General features: G+C 38.9%; 1 protein-coding gene across 1 annotated transcript; it reads left to right on the plus strand.

The window, feature by feature from the left end:
* Positions 1-1314: 1314 nt before the first annotated feature.
* Positions 1315-6857, plus strand: plac8l1 (PLAC8 like 1). The gene is made up of 4 exons (XM_024266766.2): positions 1315-2018; positions 2345-2562; positions 4180-4316; positions 4542-6857. Exons 1-4 carry the CDS (start codon positions 1993-1995, stop codon positions 4671-4673), a joined length of 513 nt encoding a protein of 170 aa, XP_024122534.1. The 5' UTR covers positions 1315-1992; the 3' UTR covers positions 4674-6857.
* Positions 6858-10967: the final 4110 nt, after the last annotated feature.

Below are 10967 nucleotides of genomic sequence, written 5' to 3' on the forward strand. Positions count from 1 at the left end.
TGCTGGTTGCCTGGTAACCAGGCCAAGCATTTCTTTTCTCTGCAAGAAAACCCCTGTGGGTGGAGTAAACAGATTTTTGAAAGTTTTATTGGAGCTCAAGCTGAAGTTCTCTGCTCCCCAATGTGGGTATCACCTGTTAATCCTAACTTTCTGCTCCCACTGGTTTTTCAGATCTGAAAGAAACTAAATGAAAGAAATATGTGTATTTATTTGACCTGAATGCAGGCAGCCAGACATTTCTGCCTTCTCTAAAGCCATTTTTTTCAGATCATAAGCAAAGACGCACACAATCAAATACATATGCATGTAAACAATTCTCATATCAATGGCTGTGGAGATTTAATGGAGACTCGTTCCAGCTTAACCTTTTACCGGTAAATAGACTGACATTTTTACAACATGCGAGAGTCCCAGTGGTGCTGGAGCTTTTCCCGGCTGGGATTAGCCAGAGGCGGGAAAGGCTTACACTCTGGACCAAGCTTCCCTGAGACTAATGACACAATCAGCCATGCACGCTCACATTCAATTTAGACTGAAAATGCCTACTCAGAAATTGTAGATCTAACCCACAGTACAGAGAAAAAACATCAATGTCAAAATGAACAAAAACTTTTCAGAAAGACTATATAAACGGTGAATTAGCTTTGCCACTTTGTATTGGTTCTTAATATGGGATATTTAAGAAGTTTGTTCCCATCAAACTTTATTTATGAAGCACTTTTTATTCATATGTAACACAAATTCACAATACAATCATTTTTAACTTCAAAAAGCAAAAAAAGGGAGAAGACACACAATGTCTACAACCCCCTGACACTCACACACGATAATGCAAAATCAATAAATATAAGATCCAAAGTAGACTAAAGTAGAGATTATATATTGGGCCATTTTGCTTTCTTTGAACCCCCATAATAGCATTAAATACAAAGACTTTCTGTGCAATGAGACACTTTTCATTTCCTTATATTTCTTAATACATTTTTACCTAATTACTGTGAATTTCACATTTTAAAACAGAATTAAAATGAAGAAAAAGTCTCTCTTAGAAAAAATAAAAGCTTGTGAACATTAAATATGGGTTCATATGAAAGGTTGCATACACGCTCATTGTGAGCTTCTATATTTAAATATCGTGAACAGGAAATAATAGTTGTCTTATTCCGAAGTACAAACCACTGTAGTTTTGATCACACAAACTTTTATTTCATTTAAGTTGTTGCCACAAATTTATAACGACTCATAATGTAATTTAGCCAATCACGATCAAGAAATTGTAAGTTATTACAGTTATTATTTTTTATTTTTATGGATTGTGTCACACGTTTGTGCAGTCTCCTCTTTGAGGTTAGCAAACGTGAGTTTGAGTTAAACTTTCAAACCTGTGATGGTTTCAGTACGTGTCCCTGCAGCACGCTTGAAGCAACCATCCTTCTCTTTTCCTGTCTCTCACAGGTTTTTGCAAAAAGTTCACAGCAGGGATGAGAAACACGCCCCCTCTGAACAGAAACCACACGTTTTTTTATTTTTTAACAATTTCCCCTTTAAGCTGTTCTCACAAACTCATTTTAGTTCATTTAAATCAAAACAAAAAGTTAAATACATTCACTACTAGTCATTTTCAGTCATTTCACATCAGATTTTCTGACCTGCTGTGGCATGTGTGTGTGTTTCAAGTCAGCAGCCGCCTCATTTCATCCCAGACGGTCGTGCTTTTGCACCCTGATGTGCATCTGCCCTTTCTTCCTTCGCTGCTTTAGCAGGGAGCGAAAGAAGGTCTCAAACACAAGACAACTACGAGACTTATCTCGGCCACGCAGCTTCTGGCCGAGCCATCTGACTGCTGGTTTATCTGCGCCGACACACACCCTCTCACGCGGGGAGAGTGTCACTCCACCCCCTCCACCTCCTCCTCACTGCTGCTGACTCCATTGCTCACTCTCCTCTCGCCTCCTTGTCTCACTCGTCTTCGGATGCCAGTGGCTCCTAGTCATGGAGGAGACAACAGTCACAGACCAGTAAGTGTTTTTTGTCCCTACCAACACACACAGTTGTCAGCACAGAACACAATCGAATTACAGCAAACAGCTTTGTTTTTTTTTTTGTTTGTGTGTAACTGCTTTTTCCTCACAGCTACTTCATTCCTCTGTGGCTCTGCAATAAATCATAATTGGAAAACAAGAGATGACCTTTGTAAATTGAAAACTCCTGCATTAAATCTCTTACATTCAGTTAAGCATTATATAGATTTCTGTAAATTAAAGTGGAAATGAATGCACAGCATTAATTAAAAAAGCGACGATTTTGACTTTACACACAAATCTTTTTAATCAACTTATTTTAGGCCAGAAGCGACCATCAGGAAACCCTCAGCCGGGGAAGAGGAGGAAGTGAAGAATTCCTCCACAGGAAGTGAAGATGGCTGCAAACTCCCTGCAGTAGAGGACGTCGTCCTCACGCAGCCCGGCCTCGGCGTCACCACGACCACCATCACCACCATCACCCAGACGGGAGGACAGTGGAGCACCGGCCTGTTCAACGTCTGTGGAGACAAGACGACATGTAACATGACACAGTTGGATCTGATCAAACGTGAAATTTAAAGCTCTCGATCAATAAGTGAGGCTCGGACAGTGACCTCACAAATTATTTCCCTCGACAGCCAAGGCCTCTGTGTTGTGGATGAAGTCCTCCCACATGATGATAATTTGTCTTGGCTTGAATGTTCATTTTTTCTGTCTTGCAGAGGTCATGCTGAGTGATTATAGAGCAGGGGGTGTCAAAGTTAATCGCACAAGGGGCCTAACTATAAAACACACCTTAGGTCGCAGGTCGAACAGGATAAAGATTTATTGAACTCTAAAACTACATTTTTAAACTTTTAAACTGTAACCTTTTAGCATAATTCTGAACTAGATATACAGCATTACCTGCAATAATGCTAGTGTGAATGCTGTAAACTGAAATCTGGCCGCTGAAGATGCTATATTGCTGATAGCTGAAAACGCTGAAGCTGACAGCCAGCTAAAATGTTAGCTAAAGGCCAAATTAGCCTAAAAAAAAAAATAGGTTAGCCAAAACGGCTAGCATGTAGCTGAAATATTAGCTAAACTTGAAAATATCCTGAAAAACTGAAAAAAGCCCAAATTAGCCAAAACAGCTAGCATGTAGCTGAAATATTACCTAAACTTGAAAATATCCTGAAAAACTGAAAAAAGCTTAAATTAGCCAAAACAGCTGGCTAGTGTGTAAATACTAGCCTAATTCCAAAACAGCCTGAAAAAGTTTAAAAAGAAAAAAACTAAATTAGTTTATTATTACTCCAAAAAAAAAGCCTAATACAAATATCTTAGTAAATGCTAAAATAGTCCAAAAAGCTAGCAGAATGCCAATTTTTAAAACTTTAAAACCGGAACTTTTTAAGATCATTATGAATAATAAAAAGGCAGGAATTTTATTACAGGACAAATCAACTAAACCCTTAAATAACTTTCAATATTTTACTCTCCATAAAAATATGTTTTGTCAAAATGATACATGTTTGAAATAAGCGCAAGATGACATTAATAACAATAACATAAAATGATCTGGGGGGCCGCATATAATTACCCAGAGGGCCAGATCCGGCCCCCGGGCCTTGACTTTTTACACATGAGTCATAGAGAGTCATGCCTCTTTATTTCTCAATATTTCTGCACCTCTCACATGATGTTGCAGTCTCATTAGAGGCTTCGATTCACCGGCCAGAAGTCCATCTATCTCAGTTCAGCGTGCCATTCTTCTATGAATTAAACAGCGTGAGAATTGGCGTCCGCGTGCGTCAAGCCTTGATGCAAAAGACATCAATGTGAAGCAGCAGAGACAGCTGTGGTTTCGTACATCCCTTCATCACACGCTTGCTGCAATTGCTGCAATTTTGACACCATTAATTTGTGTTGTGGAAACACAACTAGGCATCATTCTATTGTATTTCTATGCTCGACAGCCGCAGCGTTAGTTTTTATTTTTAAAAAATGAATGGTTACAAGACGGAATCACTTTTAAAGACGGTGAATAACTGCTATTCTATGACTAACTTGACATCCTTTGAGTTTTTTAGTTCCTCCTAAAAGACAAATCCTGGTTTGATGCAAGAAGAAAATAATATTCATGTGGTTCTCTCCCTGGCCGTGCTTGCAGGTCTTCTCGGGGCTCTGGTGCCATGCTGCTTGGACATCAGTTTGGCTCATCAGTATGGAGAGTGCCTCTGCTTGCCTCTCCTACCGGGATCCACTTTTGCCATCCGGGTGGGGATCAGGGAGCGTTACAAGATACAGGTGAGCATGAATCTGTATGCAAATAAATATTTCACAGTGGGGGCAAAGATTTGTCCTTGAACACACTGAAGAACAGCATTTTTATGAGACTGGATTTGATATTTTGCAATAGAAACATGAAGACAAACAGTATTTTTTGTGGTTTATTAATTCTCGTGCATGTTAATCTGGCATGAATAACTTCTCTGAATGTCTAATTGTGTGATTTACCATCTTTGTCTACAGGGAAGTGTGTGTGAGGACTGGACTGCTGTGTACTGCTGCTACCCTCTGGCTGTGTGTCAGATGATAAGAGAGATGAAGAGGAGGATGAAGACCCAGACGTATCATGTGTCCACGGCTCTGGAATGCTCCTGAAGACCCGGAGACCTCTCCTTTAACACTGAAATAGAGATTAACCTCAGGAATCAATACTGTAACGCTTGAACTTGCTTTAAAATGCCTCCAAGGATCCCTTGGGAAATAAATTAAGTCCATTGCTTGTCATTCAAAGGGACTTAGAACTTTGATTAATGGCTTGTACAAGTAAATCACAGCTTTAAACAGTGTGCGCCAGGATTAAATCCCCTTTAAATGTTGCTGCTTGTTAGCAGCTCATTTAATGTGTCAGCCTCAGCCTAAGTTATCTTCTGGGACCAGTGCAGTAGGACTGGGGTAATGGTGCTATTTAAAACAGAATGAAAGATTCACTGGACACTTTATTAGGTACACCTTACTAGTATGGGGTTGGACCTCCATTTGCCTTCAGAACTGCCTTGCGTTCCTCAGAATTTGGTCCATATTGACATGTTAGCATCACGCAGTTACTGCAGATTTGTCGGCTGAACATCCATGATGCCGATCTCCCATTCCTCAACATCACAAAGGTGATCTATTGGGCTGAGATCAGGTGTCTGTGGAGGGCATTTGAGTCGAGGGAATTCACTGTCATGTTCAAGAAACCAGTCTGAGCTGATTCCACTTTCCAATTTTCAGTTAGGCGCGCATTCAAGCGGCCACCTTCAATGAAAAGTCTAAAATTCTGCTCTATGCACGTTTACATAGACTTCTCATTAAAAGTGACCGCTTGAATGGACGCCGACCCAGCCAGTGAGTGAACATTTTAACAGCTACAACAAAGCCCCCCCACCCTCTCACCCAGCTTAGACAGAGGCTGCATCAGGCAAGGAGGGACAAAGTTATTGATTGTGTCAATCTTTTGAGTTATTTAACTGATGTTTTTAATTATTACATGTCTTTTGCATTTTACACAAAATGGCTGGTGTGTCAAACTGAAAAAAAAAAAAAATAATAATATTATATAGCCTATTCATTGTAATTTGGCACCCCCTCCAGCAGATGGCACCCTAGGCGATCGCCTATGTTGCATTTGCTCAGGGCCGGTCCTGCTAGAAGTAGCCAAGACTGTATGACACTGTGGTCATACAGGAGTCAGCAACAATACTGTGGCGTCGTAACCATGCTCAATTGGTACTAAGGGGAGTAACGTGTTCCAAGAAAATATTCACCACACTATTACACCACCACCATCCTGAACCATTGATGGCTGGATAGATTCATGCTTTCATGTTCTTGATACCAAATTCTGACCTTAACAACCAAATGTCGCAGTAGAAAAGGAGATTTCTCCAACTATCCAATCTTATATTGTCCAATTTTGGTGAGTCTGTGTGAATTGTAGCCCCAGTTTTCTGTTCTGTTCAACCATCCCACGTTCAAAGACACTTCAATCACCTTTCTTCCCCATTCCAATACTCAGTTTGAACTGCAGCACTTTGTCTTGACCATGTCTACATGCCTGAATGCATTGAGATGCTGTCATGTGATTGGCCGATTGGAAATGTCTTTTAACGAGCAGTTGGACAGGTGTGCCTATAAGTGTATCTACCAGGTTCACTCTGCTTTTTTCCGTCCAGACAATAGAAGCTTATTGATAGACGGCGCACTGAAGAAAGTCCAGGAGTTTGTAAATGATTTGTCCAGAATTCAAGTTGTTCTTATGTGCATAATCACATTAAATGTAACCACATAGATGCATGTGAGATATTGGTGGATTTACATCAGAGCATTACAGATCTACAAATAAGATCCAGATCTCATTTATATGTCACACTGGTGTAAATCTAGCAAAGGAACCACAAAGTTCCACTTTAGATTGATCTAAGAACTAGTTTAGCTTCTAAGGAAAAGGCTATCACTAGAACTCAAACTGTGCAAGTTCATTATCCAAAACCACCTGCCCAGTTAACCAGGAAACAGGCCAAAACCCGGCTTCTCATTATTTAGAGTTGTGGTGTAATAAATCTGATTCCAGTGTTCCAGTTAGTCTTTCAGCCCTTTTTCCTCAGCTCTCCTTGAGGCATTCGTATCATTAATTCTGTCCTGATTGCCACAGTTCCTTGAGCCTGAAATGCCAACCGGGCTGAGCGGATATGAAAATGATTATTTATTCGCAAACGGAGATGGATCCTCAAAGGGCAAACATGTAATTTGTTAACTCTTACAGATGTGCTTTCCCACCTGGCAGTTGTCAAAAAAAAACAAAAAAAGACGGGAAAATTGATATCAAAATGAAGAGTGATGTGATTGATCAAATTTGACCAAATTAGATGGAATGAACTTCCCATTTCAGGGCGAGATTCATCAAAGGAAGGTCGTTTCTTAACATAACTGACTGATGAAGCTGAGTTAAATAGGTTTTAACTAATAGAAATAGGAGGGAGAATTGCTCCAGACATGGCGGGTATGTGGAGAGGTACACTGGTTAGATAGTCATAGAAAACGGAGGAAAATGGAACAGGATGCTAACTGGGGTCTCAACAAGGAGAATTCTTGAAAGATTTAATAATGAAACAGGAAGTGAGCATGAATAGTCAGTTGTCTTTGGCAGATAGGCTTTGGGCTGGCGACATCTTGCATGCTTGGCATGACCTTAGACCAGGGGTATACAAATCCAGGCCTTGAGGGGCGGTGTCCTACATGTTTTCCAACCAACCTTTCATTGAAGCTCCTTATTGGCTGCTAATTTCCAGGATCAGGTATGTTTAGCCAATAAGGAGCTTCAATGGAAGGTTGGTTGGAAAACATGTAGGACACCGGCCCTCGAGGCCTGGATTTGAATACCCCTGCCTTAGACCAAGTGAAGAGACCCTAAGACTGCACCGAACTGAAGAGCCAGGAGGAGACAGACCAGCTAAATGTCTGAAACACAAATAAAAAAACGTCTGTTGGCTGTGAAGAAAGTGAGCAGCTTACCGTTTGGCTTACAGCAGGGATGGGAAAACTGTCTGACTCTTGGGCCACACAAAGTTCTAAAATTTAACAGAAGGGCCGGACCAAGAGCAGATCTGTGACGTATTTTTGTAAGGAAATAACACGGCATCTGGACAAAAACATACTGGAATATTGATTGAAAATGTCTTTGAAACAGAACATTTTATAGTTTTTATTTCAAAACTGTGGTTTTCGTTCTTATTTTGGTGTCATCTTCACCAATGGGTTGATGTTCCTCAGGGAAAAACTCAATTTCAGGAAAACGCTGCATTCATGTGGTGTTGGAATAATTTGAAAAATGACTGTCAGACTTGGAAATCCCCCATGAATATCAAAAAAACTAAACTACATGAATTCAGAATAACTTTTAGTGCGCTATCTGTAGGGAGACACCTGAATTACAGAGAAAATAAAACATGAATAGAGGTATTCAAAATCATTTATTCCAGTTTGGTGGGACAGATTATACAGCATTACAGGCCGCAGTTTGTCCACCCAGTGACGTGTGACTGAAGAATTAGTAACCCTTCGTATCTAAAGATGAGATGGATCTTCCGTATTGAAATTGTGCCAAAGCTTCACTTTTCTAAAGATCAGGAAGCAGTCAGCACCACAAGCTTAAGGTGTTTAGTAGCAAACAAATATGCAAAGTAAAACTCTAGAAATGCTTCTAAAATAGTCTTAAAGCGCCTTTAGTCTTAGCTTAGGCTGTAACCTTGGAAGTAGGTGGGGACTAAACTCCAAACTGGTTGCAGCTGGTGGCGCTCCGACGTCTGTTTCCAATCATGCTGCTCACAGACCTCATGGCAGATGTTAACTTTCAGGTAATGTGCTTCTCTTTTTGTTAAGTTTAATATTTCTAGATGAATAAAAAAAAAAGATCTTAACAATCCCTTTTTGTTCAAAGTTGTCCTTGCTGTTTCTGTCATTGTTGTAGCTGGAACTGTTGTAGCTGTCAGCAAAATGGAAATGAGCTCTGTTAGCTTTAGGGCTCAACTGTTGACACATTTCAGTTTTGACTTCTAAAACAAAAACATGTTTTTACAAAAGGTAAAAAAAAGCTATTTTATGGCTGTTCTGGTGAAATGAGCAACGCTTTATGCATCATCTTTGCTTTCTGTAAATGCATTCATTATGTTCAGTAACTGTATCCCTGTGTTAATATCAAACAGGCTTGTTTAAAATTACATTCTACATTTACACTGTGTAAATTATACATCTAACATATTTCTCTGCATTTGCAATGCTAATTGCTTTATTGGTTGCAGCTTTTTTGTCAGCTAACCTGAATTAAAAAGCACAGCATTAGCATAAACACTCATGCTGTACTTTTATGCAAAGCAATCCTGACGAGAATTTTCATCAATTAAGTGAATTACTTGATTTTAAAAAATAATGATTCATTCATTCTTAATTAACTTGGATAATAACTGTTATAGGTTTACTATTTGTATTTGTGGAACATTTTATTTTCTCGTCTCAAAAATATTTTTTCAGCATCACATAAGATGCTGTTTTTGAAAATTGGGATTCATCTCGATTTTTACTTTTCCTTCTTGAAAAGTTTTGGCTACTATAACAACTTTTTGTTTTAGTTTTTAAAAATTAGAGCTATTTTTTAAAAATGTAATGATTCCTCATTTAAATATGTTTATATAATTTTGAGATTTTGCCTTTCTTCAAATTAGACATTTTAGAGATATACACTTCACAGCAATGCAACTTAAAGTTTACTACTTCAAACACACTTTAATGGTTTGTCTAATTCATCAGAATAATCAGAGTAACTGGAGTCCATAATGTAAAAAAGTTTAATAGAAAATGCTGCATTGGCCTGAAATGCAAAATTTAATTAACTTTCAAATAGATTTTTGCAAATAATTTTAGTTTTAAATTGTAAAAAAAATGCATCTAAATTGAACAACTTTTAAGGTTTTACTGAATTGGAAGTCTCCCCTGACGTCATCTCCACCAGATTTACATTCATAAGTGAACCGTTAGGGGGCAGTGTTGTCCCAACATCTTCTCTCTTTTTTTCCCCTCGTTTCCAAATTGCTGGCTGGGGTGACATCAGCTTTAAGTGCTGATGTGGTGTTAGAGTTGGGATTTCCACAGCAGTAGTAGAGGTCAAGATCTGGAACAGAGAAGCCCGTCAGCAGTCAGACATGCAGTATTCATTTATTATTATTTTTTTTTGCAGCTTTAGCACGAAGATGAAAACCGTCACACAGACATCAGATGGAGAGCAGACAACGGCCCTTCAGTGAGGTATTAGACCATTCCAAACCTGTCATAATTGTGCTCATTACTAACATGAACCAAACAGGACCTGAAATCCATTCAAACTATTTCCTCTATCAGCCCATTGTCTTTGGTATTACATGCGTTTCCAGCTCTTCATTGCTCTCCTCACTTCCCACAGTCCAGTGTCAGTGTAGTAGTTCATCACTTCTTGTAACCTGCCTGTCCTCATCATCATCTTCCCTTACTGGCTCCTGGTGGTGCCATATTGTGAGGGAAAGGAAATGAATAAAAGAAGTGTGGAGAGACCTGCTAAGCGGGAGCAGTCATTCTCCCTGGTGAATTCTGTGCAACTACCACATGGGGTTTATATAACTCACACAACCACACACTTTCTTGGTCTCACTCTTTTTCTCAAATGCAATATAATAATGTATATTTTTGTTGTAGTCGAGTAGTTATTTCAGCGATTTAGCCTAAAGCTCGAAGACTTGCAGATTTCTATGTTACGTAAAAAAAATAAAAAGTCTTGTTGAGTTGATTTTATGTATTTTTCCAGATAAGCATTTGACATAATTCTAATCAAACTTATTTTAAACAGTTAAAAAAGCAATTTGTATGGCTGCACAATCTATCTTGTCATATTTATCTCTGACTTTTGCATTGTTTCCAACAACTTCTATCCTTTTATCTGCTCCAAATGCGCTTTGGGGCACATGCAAATGCATTTTTTTGGAAGTAATCTTATAGCACAACACAAGTTTCAAACTTCATTTAAATTTTTCTGTTGCAAATGAGGTACGATTTCCATTCATCATTCTATTAGTATTCATTGTTCATCAGAAAATCTCTAGAAATATTCATTTCTTCAAATTATAATGAGGACTTTTTCTCTGTGATGATGAGCTGAAGGGAAAAAACTGTCCTTTCTCTGCAATGAGAATATGTAAAACCATTTTCCAGAACATCAGTGCCTACAGGGATTCCACATTGATCTACAGAGCCAGGTTTAAGCCTGGATACACCTGACTGCTTCCTCTGAATGACACCCATGAAGTGTGTAAGCAGGTTTTAACGTTTCATTTAAGTCACTTCTCAATGAGCCAGAATTGGCACATCAATTAAAAAGAAAAAGAA

Source organism: Oryzias melastigma, linkage group LG14 (genome assembly GCF_002922805.2).
Source record: "Oryzias melastigma strain HK-1 linkage group LG14, ASM292280v2, whole genome shotgun sequence".
NCBI classification, from domain to species: Eukaryota; Metazoa; Chordata; class Actinopteri; order Beloniformes; family Adrianichthyidae; genus Oryzias; species Oryzias melastigma.

Excerpts from the sequence above, each read along its gene's own strand:
- plac8l1 (XM_024266766.2), top strand. The coding sequence starts at position 1,993 with ATGGAGGAGACAACAGTCACAGACCA. Across the intron at positions 2,019-2,344 it reads GAGACAACAGTCACAGACCA|GCCAGAAGCGACCATCAGGA; the intron begins GTAAGTGTTTTT and ends AACTTATTTTAG. Across the intron at positions 4,317-4,541 it reads GGGAGCGTTACAAGATACAG|GGAAGTGTGTGTGAGGACTG; the intron begins GTGAGCATGAAT and ends CTTTGTCTACAG.